The sequence below is a fragment of the Eulemur rufifrons genome, chromosome 19 (genome assembly GCF_041146395.1).
Source record: "Eulemur rufifrons isolate Redbay chromosome 19, OSU_ERuf_1, whole genome shotgun sequence".
Classification (NCBI taxonomy): domain Eukaryota; kingdom Metazoa; phylum Chordata; class Mammalia; order Primates; family Lemuridae; genus Eulemur; species Eulemur rufifrons.
The window spans coordinates 83,082,451-83,097,419 of record NC_091001.1 but is presented as its reverse complement, the minus strand read 5'-3'; the positions used below and the strand labels follow the sequence as shown (position 1 = coordinate 83,097,419).

The 14,969-nt window shown below is 47.8% G+C and overlaps 1 protein-coding gene across 4 annotated transcripts in view; it reads left to right on the top strand.

Annotated features, from left to right (window-relative positions):
* The window catches only part of MTA3 (metastasis associated 1 family member 3), a 161,597-nt gene extending 150,466 nt beyond the window's left edge, over window positions 1-11,131 (top strand). For all 4 annotated transcript variants that reach the window (XM_069493926.1, XM_069493928.1, XM_069493927.1 and 1 more), the window contains one exon: window positions 7,590-11,131. In XM_069493926.1, the coding sequence (XP_069350027.1) occupies window positions 7,590-7,615 (26 nt within the window). In that variant the 3' untranslated portion in view covers window positions 7,616-11,131. The remainder of the gene's footprint in view (window positions 1-7,589) is intronic.
* The last annotated feature ends 3,838 nt before the right edge of the window (window positions 11,132-14,969 follow it).

Here is a 14,969-nt window from a genome sequence, read left to right as displayed (position 1 = left end):
GGTGTGTTGAAATATTCTGGAAGGATGCCAAGTTGGCCACTCCTGGGTCCTGGGTTTACTAGTATCACAGTTTCTCCCAGAGAGTACATCTGTCTTGTCCCTGAGGGAAACAGCAGTGTGGGATCCCCCTAAGAGGCCTGGACTTGAGACCCTCCCAGCAATACAGAGGTCCTAGAAGAATGACGTAAGTCCAGGGTATTATAGTTACTCAAGGGTTCTCAGCTGTGTGAGCCAGCGCTGACCTCAATAAGTATCTCTCTTTACCTGCAGGTGTCATTATGGGAAACCAGGCTTTTAAAACCAACCTGTCCCTATATTCCCCTATTCTCAGTGACGCAGAGGGTGACCTCTGCAAAGAAAAGAGAACCTCTGACTTGAGAACTGGCTCTTGGGTTTTTTGGGAGTAGGGGTAGATGTTTGGGAAAGGAAAGGAAAGGAAAGACGATAGCAAGGGAGGGGATTAGGTCCCTGAGAAGAGGATTTGACTTAGAAGAGGTTTGATTGTCTGAGAAAGCCATTGGGATATCAGAACAGTAATAGACCAACCCCAGAAACCAATTGATTTAGGCATCCTCTTGAGCAACCTCTGTGGCTCCTAGTGAGGAAGTGAGGAGAAGCCTTCTGAATCTGCAGGCCTCCCAGGGCAATGGAAATGGAAGGATTTGTCATGGTCTACTTGATTTGGAAACCCCCACTGAGTTCATTCTGAGCTTTTCAACCCTGTTCATTGTTATTTTTTTTCCGTTTTCTCTTCCAAATGACTGAGCACTCTTTAAGCTCAGAAAACATCTGAGTTATAATCTATGCATATTCCTCTCTCAACAAAATATTTATTTTTATCAGCAACTATTTACATATAAATGAATATGAAGAGTGATTAATGTAAAAGTGAGCTGCAGACTTGAAGGTAACTTTGTTAGATGAGCTTTCCCAAAAAAGATATGTGAGAAGACCCTTTTCGTGATGTTCTATTGCACCTTCACTGAGCGAGCCCCTCTGGGGCAGTGCAGTCAGGGAGAACACTGAGAGTGAGTCTTGGGAAAATGGGGCTGACCGCATTTAAGGTGTCTGGGACCAACATGCAGCAGGAAGAATGGGCAGAATATTGTTTGGAACTCCTGGACTGGCTTCTGGTTTTCTTTTTCTTTCTCTCCAGCTTTCTGTGTGTTACTCTACTTTCTGGGATACTTTCTAACTTTATATTCCAACCATGTCTGTTTCTCCTTTTAATTTGTTAATTTTTGCTTCATGTATTTTTAGATGTTGTTATTGAGTTTATATGTATTTAGGACTTTTATGTCTTTTTGACCTTCCTATATGGTCATATTTATCTATGTTAATATGTTAATACTTGTCTTGAACTCTACTTTGTCTGATATTCATATGGCACACCAGTTTTCTTTTCTTTTTTTTTTTTTTTTTCTTTTTGAGGCAGAGTCTTACTCTGTTGCCCAGGCTGGAGTGCAGTGGCACGATCACAGCTCACTGCATTCTCAAACTCCTGGGCTCAAGCGATCCTCCTATCTCAGCCTCCTGAGTAGCTAGGTCTCCAGGCATGCACCGCCACTCCTGGCTAATTTTTAAATTTTTTTTGGAGAGATAGGGTCTCACTGTATTGTCTAGGTTGGTCTTGAACTCTGGCCTCAAGTGATCCTCCCACATTGGCCTCTCAAAGGTCTGAGATTACAGTTGTGAGCCACTGCGCCCAGCCTGTCTTCTTTTTTTTCCTTATTGTTTTTAGACTTTTTTGAATGAACTTTTTTCTAGCTTTATTAAACTTGAAATAGAATGATTCTTACAGCATCTCTAAAGCCAGCATATGTTGTTCCAGCACAGATTTTAAAAACCCTGTTCTGCGGGGAAAAAACATACTCAAAGTAGTTTTTTTTCCTATTATCTCACTCAACAACAATCAACACAGAAGACTTCTGTGACCAAATGTGTGGGGTTTTTTTTCCCCACACACCTAAACAAGTAATTGGTTCTATAGCGGACACCAGCTGGGTATTCTCCAGTTCAATTCTGATACTATCTACCTGGAAACAGCATCAGATCCCACAGATTGAGGGCTCGGTCCCACAGACTGCTCCCCATTTCCAATGCCAGTTGCAAGACCCAGGTTGTTTTACCTGTGTTTCTAAATGGCTATAAATCAGGGATCCCATAACTCCCTCCTTGGGTTTGATTAATTTGCTAGAGCAGCTCACAGAACTCAGGGAAACACTTACTTACATTTACCAGCTTATTTTAAAGCATATTACAAAGGATGCAGATGGAAAAAAAATAAAGGATATTACAAAGGATACATGAAGTGATGCATAGGGAAGTGAGAAGGGGCGAGGAGCTTCCTAGGTGCACTGCCCTCCAGGAACCTCTGTGTGTTCAGCTGAGTGGAAGCTCTCCAGACCCTGTCCTCTTGGGCCTTTTGTGGAGACGTCACTGGATAGGCATGATTGACAACCATGTAGAAATGTGATTGGGCAAAAGGGGTATGATCTAATACTGATAGACTGAGTGAGGAAACCCAGCAAGGCCTGTTCAGATTCTTCTTAGCCTCTCTGTGCAGCGTTTCTTCCTCCAGAGTATGGGGCAGGACCCCTTCTGAAATGAGGGTCTTACGGCCTACGATCAGATAAGGTAGGTCAGAGGTCCAACATGAGAAAGGTGAGGGAAGATTAGAGTATATTTTTAGTTTCTAAGGCCTTCCTTGGGGAGGAAAAGGAGCAGGTAAAAGGAGGGCAAAAGGAGGTCAGAGTGAGAGATTTTGTTTTCTGAGGCCTAAAAGTGTCCATTATAACAAGGGCTAAGGGAGTTATGAGCCAGGAACTGTGGTGTGGATAAAAGCTATATATTAATATATGTATGTACGTGTGTGTGTGTGTGTGTGTGTGTATCACACCTATAAAGCCTTTTTTTTTTTAACCATTTCTTAACAGCTTTATTAAGGTACCATTGCCATTCAGTAAACTATTATATTTTAAATATAACAGTTTGATATATTTTGACATATGTATACACCAGGAAACAAACCATCAGTACAATCAAGATAATAAACTTATCCATCACCCCCAAAAGTTTTCTTGCACCCCTCCATAATCCTCCCTCCCACCCCTCCCCATCTCCCCTACCTCATCTCCAAGTGACCACTGATGTGGGGGTTTTTTTTGTCTCTGTTTCCTGGTGATGAGATACTAATGTGGTTTTTGTCATCATAGATTCATTGATAAATACAGAATAATATAGAATTCTATAATAATTCTATAATTCTATAATAATATAGAATTTTATATAAATGGAGTCATACAGTATATATGCTGTCACTTTGAGTAATTTTCAGAGTTGTACCTTCAAGTTCACTGATTCTTCTGCAGTATCAAATCTGCTGTTAATCCCATCCAACAAATTTTTCATTTCAGATTTTATTGTTTTCAGTTTTAGGATTTCCATTTAGTTCTTTCATACTTTTCTTAAAATATACCATCTTGTGATCCATTATATCCATCTTTTTGTATAGATTCTTTAACATATTTATAGTAAATATTTTAAGTTCATATCTGCTAATTCTTTTTTGTTGTTGTTGTTGTTGAGACAGAGTCTCACTTTGTTGCCCAGGCTAGAGTGAGTGCCGTGGCGTCAGCCTAGCTCACAGCAACCTCAGACTCCTGGGCTTAAGCGATCCTACTGCCTCAGCCTCCCGAGTAGCTGGGACTACAGGCATGCGCCACTATGCCCGGCTAATTTTTTTTTTCTATATAGATTTTTAGTTGTCCATATAATTTCTTTCTATTTTTAGTAGAGACGGGGTCTCGCTCTTGCTCAGGCTGGTCTCGAACTCCTGACCTCGAGCGATCCACCCGCCTCGGCCTCCCAGAGTGCTAGGATTACAGGCGTGAGCCACCGCGCCCAGCCCATATCTGCTAATTCTAACATTTGAATTATCCATAAATCTTCTTCTGCTTTTTCTTTTGGTTATGGCTTGCATTTTCTTCTCATGTCTAATAATATTTTTAATTTTAAAAAAATGAATACTGGTCAGTGTGGACGGTAAGTTGTAGAGACTCCGGATTGTGTAATTTTCCTCTTCAGAGTGTTAAGTTTTGTGGTAGCAAGCAGGTAAATTGACAGATCACTTTAATTCTGTAGAAGCTTTGTTTAAAGCTTTATTGAGGCTCGTCTCTTTTAATTTTGCCCTTAGTCCTGTGGGATTTCAGTAGAAAGAACAAGTTGTTTACCAAACTCCTCTACCTTGACAGAACTTGAACTCTGTCTTCCAGCATCAGACAGCTGCCGAAGTCGCTGCTCAGCCCTTTGAGACTTCCAGCTGATGTCTTCTACCAGGTTCCTGGGAATATCACCTTGTACTTACACAGTTCAGAAATCAACAAATGATTTGAGGGGGGTTTATATGGATATTTGGGAGCTCCCCCTTCTGACTCTGCAGGATTTCCTCCCTCAACTTCCAGCTGCAATGGCAGCCTCACGCTGCCCTCTGATTTTCAGCACAGTTAGACCGCAGCTTTCTGCCTGCGCTGTATTCCTCGTGTGCACGGAAGTGCTCACGGGGAAAGCCAGGTGAGAATGGCTCTTGCCTTGTCTCACTTTTTTCTAGGGTCATAGCCCCTCCAGTTTTTGCCTGATTTTGGTTGCTTTCCAGTACTTCAAACAGTTGTTTTTTATATTTTGTCCAGAGTTTATCACTGTTATTGGCTGGAGGGTTAGTCTAATCTAAATTAGCCTACCATGAAGCGAAGCAGAATTCTTCCATCCTTCTATGGGTTTTCCTCCTCTTGGGTCTCTCAATTAAAAAAAATAACATGTTTATGTTTTTGGATACTGTATCTTTTCTTACTTCTCTGAAGATATTAATTATGTGGTAGGTTTTTTTGTTTTTTAAGTTTTCCTCTCTGTGAATAATCTGTTTCTTCCAATTTGCATTATTCTGTTTATTTGTTTTGGTCTCTAACACTTATGTTAGAGGATTTTTTCCTGGTGACCTTTATTGCCTAATAATGTTAAAGAATAGGAGACTAAAAATCAGATTGATAGCTCTGTGCTTGTGCTTGTGGGCAGAACGTGGAGTGCATTTCACAGTAGGGTGATCAGGTTGGGCTGGTTGTTGGGTGGACCAAATGCCAGTATCTTTAGGACTTGCAGGGCTAGTCAGATTAACCAGAGAAGTTTCTTCCTCTCTCTTCTCCAGAGGGCAAAGGTTTGTTTACCTGTATTCTGGGAACTCCATGGGAAGAAGGCTGGAGGCTCACGGTTCAGTGGGCGTAGTTCACTTGATCCCTCTGTTTTGAAATTGTTAGCCCTGTCCTCAGCTGTGCTTGGTGTCTGGTGTCCACTAGGCCCAAGATGAGAATAACCATCTAAACTGGTGAGAGGTAGGTAGTTGCCCGGGACTATAGAGTCGGGAGATCTTCTGGGGACCCAGCTGCTTCTCAAACAGCCTTCAACTAATCTGCTTTGATTCGGTTCCCCTCCCCCAATTCCAGAGGTATCTGGTCTCATGTCTTGAGCCCTTTGAGGATTCTTTGAACAACTTGGGTTCTCAGCTTTCCACAGAGCCAGCTTCAATTCTGGCTTTCTCGAGTGCACAGGCGGTTAGCACTCATTTTATCTGCCTTCCGGCTTCTAAAAGTATGATGGTTTCTTCTCTGATTTTCAGAAGGAAAGGAAACTAACTTAGAAGCCAGCACCTAGAAATCTTTTTAAAAAAGGTTGCTTTCATTGCCTCGGTTGATTAGAGTGCAGAGTCTCCAAATCCATGGATTTTAGGTCCTTCTGAGTACTCAAATTATTAGGGAAAATTTTGCAAAACATGAAATAAGCGCTTATGAAGCAGGGTAAGTGGCAAATATAGATTAATGCATTTGAGAATAAATAAATAAAGAAAGAGATGATTTGGGCTATATCATGGCCTAGGAAGGAGACCTGAGAATTGGTGTAGACCTTTTCCTGGGATCCTCCGCCATTGCTGTCGTGCTGGGGGCCTCTGTGTCTGGGGCCCTGCATGTGGGCTTGCTCCTTGCTTCAGGGAAATGCAGTGGGGCTGGGGAAGCTCTGAGCAGGGGAGAGTGAAGTGATAGCCTTGCAAGGGCAGGTGGTAAGCACGGGGATTCTTTAGCCCAGAATGCAGAGAGGTGACACATCTCAACTTAAAACCATGGCCAACGTGGAGAAGGCAGGTGGGAGCTTGGGGACCAGAACCTGAGATGCTAGGAAGAGAGGATTGCTTCTGAAACGGGAGCAGGTAGGTTTAGCATAAATAAAAGCATAATTAACATGGCAGGTCAGAAACTTAGAAAACTATTACAAGTGGCTCTTCCGGTAGATGGTTTAATTCCGTAGGGATTTGGACAAATGAATGACAGAGTCCTCTCCCCCCTATAAAAAGAGAGAGAGGCTTCTAAGAGTGATGCTGACACATAGATAACCTTTAATTGAGACACTGAAGAGCAGAACACTGGGCTGGGTGGAGAATGGGCAGCTTGGGGTGGGAGGAGAAACTTGACCTGAATTAAGAAGATCTGGATTCAAAGCCTGACTCCTTAACTTACTGGCTGTGTGACCTTGAGCAAGTTCCTAACCTTTCTGACCCTCCCAAGTTTCTGGTAAAGGTTAAGTGAGGCAGTTATATAACCTAGAGTAAGTTCAATAAAGCAAAGGTTAGCCTGATTCTTGAACTGAATTTATCTGGGTCTTAATTTCACTCATATTTGCTGAGCCCATATCAAATGCCAGGCTGTGTACATATATCTTCCCTATTCTAGAAAGGCTTGCAAAGCAAAGGTACAGCTGTGCTCCATCCTGCAGCCCCTGCTCAGCACGAGGCTGTGAAGGGGAGCGTCCCTGGGTCCTTCCTGGCTGCAGAGTGTGTCTGAGCATCTTACCCCATCTCCGCAAACAGCCCCCACTTCCCTCCTAGCCACTTTTCTAGCAACCAAGCAGAGGGTTTCACAACCTTCTGAGTAATACAAGGTGGTGATGATTTGATTTGAAGGCCACTCCTGCTTTTCCCTCATTTATTTGTTTCTGTTTAGAGTCTCCAGGTGCCCAGCTCGGGGGCGGGATAGGTGCAGGTTTGGGGGGAACTGGAGGGGGTGGGAGTGAGGGGAATAGGAATAGTTCCTGACACTGTGACACTGGGGGGGATCGAGGTTCCCTCCTCCCCTGAAAACAATGTGTTCCTAGCCTGTGAGTGTCCACAACACTGTGAGTCAGTATGACTACCTCTGCTTCATGGCTGGGCCTCCTGGCCAGCTGTGTTGCCCGTTCTTTCACATCTGTCGGAGGAGTTCCTTGAGAGCTGGAGATGAACGTAGGAGCACGTGCTGGTGACCACAAGACCTGCCTATCCAAAATCCAACTTTTAAGATCCTTTAGTATCATTCATATATTTTCTTGGCCTCAATTAAACTTCCCCTTTGGTCTAGCCTTAAACTACATCGGGAGCTTTTATTTGAACTAATGCTGAACCTCCCTTCCCGGAAGGTTGTGATGCTTGTGGGAGGGCTGAGTGCATCCTCCCTCTCGTCTTGCCTCCAGTCGAACTTGTTTAACCTTGCGCTGTTTCTCCCCTTTTCCAGAACTCACGTGCTGTGTGTCAGACTGAGCTATCCCTGTTTCATCCTACAATCCAAGACTTGCTACACTGTCCTGCTGACGTTCACAGTTGTGCCTGGGAAGGAGGCAGCCCCACTCCCAGTACATTTCAGGGGGAGGCCTCCGTGTGCGCCCCATGGGGCAGGGGAAGAAACTGTAGGAGTGCACGTTCCAAAAGCTGCGTCTCCATGTGTGAATCAGTGGCACCTTGCTTCCTTCTCAGAGACCGCACTGTCCCAACGCGGGACCTGGCTGAGAATTGAGGGGATGAGGGAGCCACTCTGCCACCTCCCTTCTGCAGTGCCCTGCACTCCAGGACCAGTGGCTCCTTGGACGGTGGGGGCTGCTGCGAGCTCAGAGCCGCTGCTGCCCTGCATGTGTCAGCTCAGCTCTGTCTTGTGCTGTGTAGTTATGTACAGGAGGGATATGGCATCTTTCTGAATGGGTTTTTCTTAAGAAATGTGCCAGTGTTTATGCAGTTCATGTTATTTCCCCACCCTTGCTGTTACCATCACTTGGCTTTTTCTCAATAGGCTTCATGCTTTTGTTTAAGGGGGGAGTTTTGCTCTTACTCCCTGCATCCTGTATTTGCTCCCCCTGTCCCACTCCTGCAAGGCGCAGAATTACCTGAGGCTCTGACAAAAGGTAAGATAATCATCTGTGGGGAGCCTGTAAACTCTTAGCATTATTTATATTTTGTCATTGGAGAGAGGCTGGTGTTCTGCTTGGTCCCAGATGACTCCAGCAAGAACAGGTGTTAAATGTGCCCAGCGTGTCGATCACTGTGACAAGCCGTTTGCTCACTGCCCTGTTCCCTTACAGCCAAACCAACCAAGGAGGAGCTGCAGCCAGGTGGGTCCTAGAGTAGGTCACCCGTCACCTAGCTTTATTTGGAGCAGGTAGACTCTGTTTGGCTTAGGGATATGGAGTGAGGCAACCGAGTTTGCAGGCATGAGTCTGTGTGGATGACACCGTGACCCTCACCCCTCCGGCACTAGGCCCCAGACCTGCCTGCTTCACTGGCTTGGACTCTTCCTATTCCTGCCTGCCGTCAGCACAGCCAGCCACTCTGCTTCTCTGTGCATGCAGCTGCAGGGATGGGAATGACTCAGTGCCCGATTAGCTCCCCCAGCAGATGTGAGTCTGGCCAGTCCCCTGCCCTCTGTTTGCAGGGACAGGCCTCAGGGGACAGGGTCACAGCACTGTGAAGGACAACTGGAGTCTGACCTCCCAGCCGTCTCTGGGGTTACTGGGAGGCAGCTGGATGGGTGACACGAGGTGCCCCAAATAGCCAGATTGTTGCAGGACAGAGTGGCTACAATTGAATTGATCCCCCCTCTCCCCAGGAAGAGTGAGGTGTCACAGAAATGATGATGATGCTCTAGACATCTGTGGCCTTGGAGGCTGGGCGCCGCTCAGTGGGGAAAACGTGGTGTGTGACGGTGGAGGGCAGTGCTTGGTGCTCGGGCCGTCTTGTCCTCTTGCATCTTTGCAGACATCTTGGCTTCTCTTCTGAGGAGCAGTTGGTTCTCATCTGAGGCTTCTGCAGGGGTGACTGGGGAATGTCCCCAGCACTGCTGACTCTCAGAGCTATCCTGGTCTGGGCCTGGGGACCCCGAGGCTGGAGCCTGGTCAGAGGCACTCGGCGAGATGGCAGAGGTGCAGACGTCCCAGGGGTTCCACCCAGAGGTCCCTTGAACAAAGACCCAGGAAGAGGAGGCAACTGGCTTTCAGTGTCACTCACCACGTGGGGTGTTGCTTCTCTAAAGAAAGACACGGGAAAGCTGTCTGTGCTGTCCCTGCTCTGGATTTATTCTCACGTAAGGCACAGAAGGGGAAATGAGTCCCTCGCCCTTTCACTTTCCTCTCTGAATCCCCGTTAAATGGTGACGGTTGGTTATGGAAACAATTAGCTGCCTGTGACTTTGCTGCCAGCCTCATTCTCTCTGCCTGTCCCGCCTTCACCCTCTCTCGCCCAGGCCCAGGATCTGGGGACTGGGGCCAGGCCAGGTCTGCCAGATCAGTAGGGAGGCCCCTCCTTCCCGGTGGGCATTTGGCTTTGGGGAGAGTGCAGCTTGTTTTGAGCTACATGTACCAAGAAGGCTCTTCCTTCCCCTTGGTAGCGAAAGCTCCCGGTTCTGCAGTCCCACCCTCCTGGGAAGATGGTGTTGACTAGGATGTTATGCTCTCACTTCATCTCTGGACACTCCCCCAGCATTCTGAGAGAATCCTCCAGGGAATGGAGGAAAGATGCTAAGGGGCCTCTATTTCTCGCCTTTGCTGTTCTGAGCATTTGGTGATGAGAGGGTTTCCCAGCCACCTCCTTGCTGAGGCCGTTGTGTCTCTGTTGCGTGTCAGTGGGATGTCACCATTGTTCAGTGAGCGTGGACATGCAGAGACTGTGCACAGCCCGCAGCAGGCAACCCAGGGTGCTGTGCTCCCTTGGGCGAGGACACACTCTGCAGCTCCCCTCCCCACTCCTTCTCGGTCATCACCTGCACACCCCTCATTTCTTAGGGGTGCACAAGAGAGGAGGGCACGCTGGAGGTTGTTGTCGGAACTTGTTTGCATGCCTCTCAGCTTCTGCCTTGTCCATGGCCCAATTTCTATCACTCAGGGCCCAACCAGGAAAATAGAAACCAGTAGTATTTAAAACAGAAGGGCTTTAATCCAAAGGTTTGTTTAACACAGAAACAAGAAGAGCTCAAAGGCAGAACAGGAGAGAGGGGCAGCCCAGAGATGGGGAATGGCGGCAGCAGGTGGCCACCGCAGGCTGGCTGGCACAGTGAGGAGGCCAGTTACCAGAGCCCAGGGGCCACCGGGGGACCTAGGGCACAGAGGGCCCAGCTAGGGGGAGCTGGAGCCACGAGGAGCCAGAGATCCTGTAAGAAATGTCCCCCAGGCAGTGGGGGAGTGACAGAGAGCCTGGCCTTTCCATCTCTTCTGCCTGCCAGATTTCTGCAGGTGCCTCATGGTAGCCAGACGCAGCTGGGAGCGAGCTACCTTGGGAGGCTGGGACAGGAAACCCGCAGGGTCAGCCCCCTGCCGGTCAGAGCAGAGCAGGGGTCTGAGGGCAAGCAGGCCGGGCTGTGCGTGGCCTCAGCCTGCTCGGTGCCGTGGCCAGGCTTGGGGTTCATGCCTCACTGCTGTCTTAAGACCTGGCGAGGCTGGACAGAGGAGCTGCCCCCTTGGGTTTTTGGAGACCCTGCTTTACTCTGCCTGGAGAGGAAAGTGCTTTGGGGAGGGAGGGGAAAGCCTTCATTCCTCACTGTTGTCCCTGTTTTCCTTTGGGGGACTTTGCCCATTTAGCAACCCCACCTCGCCGTTCCCCTCAGGAAAGCCACGTGCCAATTTTCTGTCCCCCGGTCCTGTTCCTCCCCACCGTGTCTCTGGTCCTCCCTGCCAGAGAACACCACCCCAGAGCAGCGCCAGTGCTCACGAGTGTCCCCAGGATAATGCGTTCTGAGTGTGCTGTCACAGTGTGGACTGTGTCTGTAAGGAGATGCCATCTACTAATCAGTTTGTATCGTGTTTCCAATAAACTCATGGAAATTATGCCTGGCTAACGCTGTTCTTTTCTGGGCGTGCACGCCCCAGGCCCAGCACCAGGTGGTCCTCGCCTCGGGTGCGGCTTCCCTGCCTCGCTGAGGGCCTTGGGGAGCTAACAGGCTAGGCCAGTGAGTCTGATGTGGCCCCAGCCACGCTGAGAGGCCTTTCCCCAGGATCTGCATCTTTTTCTGCAGTCTCCTAAGCTACCTCCTGAGGACATGGAGATTTGGGGAGGTCAGGTCATCCCAGTAGGTGACCTTTGACCCTGTGCCCTCAGGCCTGGAAGTCTGGGGAGCTATGGGCAGAACTTTTCCCATTAACAACCCCCCAAAGCCACCCTTGCTCTGCTGTGGTCAGTGCCGAGCCGTGGGGACGTGAGCGGGAGTACTTGGGGTGTTGTGCTGAGGGACGCTGCCTCAGCTGCTGTGCCAAGGCCATTATAGGGGAAGATGAAATGTGGCTCTCTTGGGAGCCCTCCATCCCGTGTTTATGAAGTACATACATGTGTTCGTGGTCCTTGTTTGCTGGGCTTTATGAGAGTTTTTTTTTTTTTTTTTTTTTTTAAAGGGGACACTGAGTTTCTTTCAAGAATTTCCCTGGAGAAGCAAGACACACACACACACACACACACACACACACAAACGTGAAGTCACTAGAGAAGAGAAAATGGAATTAAGGCGGTGTCGGTATGTGTAGAGTTCTGGGGTAGAGGGGTCCGTGTGGCTGGACTAGTGGTCAGGGAAGGTTTTGTGGAAGCCGGGGCTCCCCTCAAGGTGGAGCACAGCAGCCGCACCTCCACTAAGGTGCCACATGGGTCTTGGTGTCTTTTTATTAAGACTTTTTATCCTGACTCAAATATCACCTCGCTCTTTCTGGAAGCTCCTCTGTAGCTCAGAGTGTTGATGCCCTACTTCTCAAGGAGGACCAACCTTAAGTTCCATGTCAGGACTGGGATTTTATGGTCAGATCTCCTAGGTTTCTTTTGCTCCCCCGCCCACGCCCCCGAGTAAGTTTTACCTTCTGTTTATTCTGCTCCTGCCCCTGGCTGCAGGGTTCGCTGTCCGGGAGCTGTGGGTGCTTCACTCACCAGGCCCCTCTGAGCTGCTTGCTCAGTGGCCCTTTTATATGTTGTTCTTTGGGAGTTTGTTTTCTTACTCCCAGAAACAACTCTTCCAATCCCTTGTCACTCCCTAAACCCTCACCTGAGAGCCAAGGATTCTAAGTATCCCTTCAGCATTTTTTCCCTCCACTCCAAGTGCCATTGCTTGAAAGTGCTGCTGGAAAGTGCCATTGCCCCAGCCTAAGGAGATGTCCTTCTGCCTCTTAAGGACAGACCTTCCTGCCACTGTGCACTGGCTCCATCCTCCCACCCCTTAGGGCCTTGTTAGCTTTGTGACCTTGGGCAAATTACTCAACCTCTCTGTGCCTCAATCTTTTTATCTGTTAAATGGAATAATAATAGTATCTACCTCACAGGACTAGAGAGATCCGTGTGTGTGAAATGCTTAGAACAGGCCCTGGCGCACACAGTGTTTATTATTGCTGCATCGTCACTCTGCACCCCTCACGTGTACCACCTCCCCTCTCCTCCTGTCACTGTATTCAAATCTGTCCATGCAGTCCACAAAATGACAGAACAGTCACACCGCCAGAATGTCTGTCCTCTCCTGAGCTTCACCTGAAGCTATTGTCATCTCTCCGTTTACTGGCAAATTTGTTGAAAGTGGAAGAGTTGTCTCCATTACTTCAAATCTCATTAATTACGCAACCCATTATAGTACTTTACAGCTCCCATTCTGCCCCACCCCCGGCCACTGGCTGAAACTGCTGTGGAGAAAGTCACTAATGACCTTCTAATTGCCAAACCCAACACTCTGCTTAGTCATCCTATGCGAGCTTTCTCGAGCATTTGAAGCTGTTGTCACCATATTAATTTTCTTTGTTTACTACACTGACTCCTTTTATTCACTACCCAGAGCAGTGCTAAGTAATATTCAGATATCTCTGAGTTATATTTCAGATTTTTTTTACAAAGATAACTTCAGATACAGTAATAGTCACTTGTGCACCACTTTCCATTTTCCTGCATTCTCTTTAATTTAGTGTTTATTATCCCAGTGCATTATTTTATACGGTTAATGCATATGTATGAATGCACAACCAAGAGAGGATGTTTTGCATATTATTCAGTTTCATACAAATTATAACCTATTCCTTCTTGAAAAGCTTTTTTTAAAAATAGTACCAGACAATGCATTGTTAAATTCAGGGTGTCCATCCAGGGTGTTAATTGACCAGACAGTGTCAGACAAGCACTTGGGTTTTCAGATCAACTTTCTTCAGCATGTAATTAGGAAACACTTTTGCAAATGCTCTGTTCTTGCCTGATGCTTGATTCTTGCACGATGCACTTTGCAGACTGCCTGAGTATTTTATGTTTGGCTTTTACCTTCATAAAAGATGGCTTTATTCTGTTCTTTATAATGGGCAATCTCTTTACTTGGGCAAAGAGATTGCCTGGACTTCTTTTATGCTATTTTTTTTTTTTCTTGCTGCAGACCTGGTTTTCTTCCTACTTAAAGGTTTTTTTCTGAGCTTTTCACTGGACCTTGCAACACATGCCCCTTACCTACAGGGATTTTTTAAAGGATGGTTCTTGGTTCTATTCACTCTCTCCCTGGATGACCTCATTCCTTCCCATAACCTCGACTTCCCATGGTACGTGGGCACCCTGAGTACTGTCTCCAGCCCCACCTTGTCCTGCCACCACACCTGCCCAGCAGCCACCATCATTGTCCCCTCAGCTGTGCCTCTCCATTCTGACCCTGTGTGCTCTCTGCTGCTGCCCTTCTCGGGCTCCTGTTTGGAATACAGACCATTCCTACTTGGGCCGTCTCCACATCCCCCCACCCCCACCAGCCCGTCTGCACTGTCACAGAGTTATAAAAATGCAAAGCTGATCATCATCTTCGACTTAAAAGCCTCATGCACAAGCTCCTCCCCTGCCATGCTGGGTCGTCCATGGGATTGACCCAGGCTCCAGTTTTGACATCGGAGCCCTCCTTGGTCGGGCCCCACTTGCCTGCCTGTCCCCTAACCCTGTGCTAGGCGTCCTCCTCTCTTGCCTCAGTGACCTCTTGCTCCCATGCACACCAAGTCATCTCACAACTCTGAGCCCTGTTCATGCTCTTCCCTCCTTTGTGTCCTCATCCTCCAAGATCCAGCTCGGGTGCATCACCTCCGACAACACAGGCAGAGTTAGCTCTTCCGACCCCTGTGCTCTCAGGGTGCATTCCCTAAAAGACCTTCCATTGCACTGGGTTGGATCCATTTGCATTGGAGACAAGTCTGTCTCTTCCAGGCTTAGCCTCCAGGGCACGACTTTCCCATCTGTAGAAAACCCTGCACTTAAACACAGTTTTCTTTCTCTTCATCTTCCCCTTCCTTCTCCCTACCGCCTCCACATAATAACGGCCTTCCTCACTCGGTGTTTGGCATATAGTTATTTCCACCTTCAGCCCCTGGAGTCGGGCGAGGGCCAGGATCACCGTTCCCTCTTGTAGCTGAGAACTAAGTTGAGAGAAGGGTACAGTGTATCAGGGCCAAGGTTAGGACCAGGCAGTCCTAGCCCCGTGCAGGAGGAGCGTGGAGGCAGCCTGCAGCCCTGCGTCATGAGGAAACACCCAGACCCCGGAGAGGCGAGGAAGGGTGGGGTGGCCCAGCTTGCCCATGAGAGACAGTCCTCAACTGCCAGATGAGAGGCAAGGAGGATCCAGATGTTAAGTAAAAAAGAATAAATGGGAACAGAGAAAGAG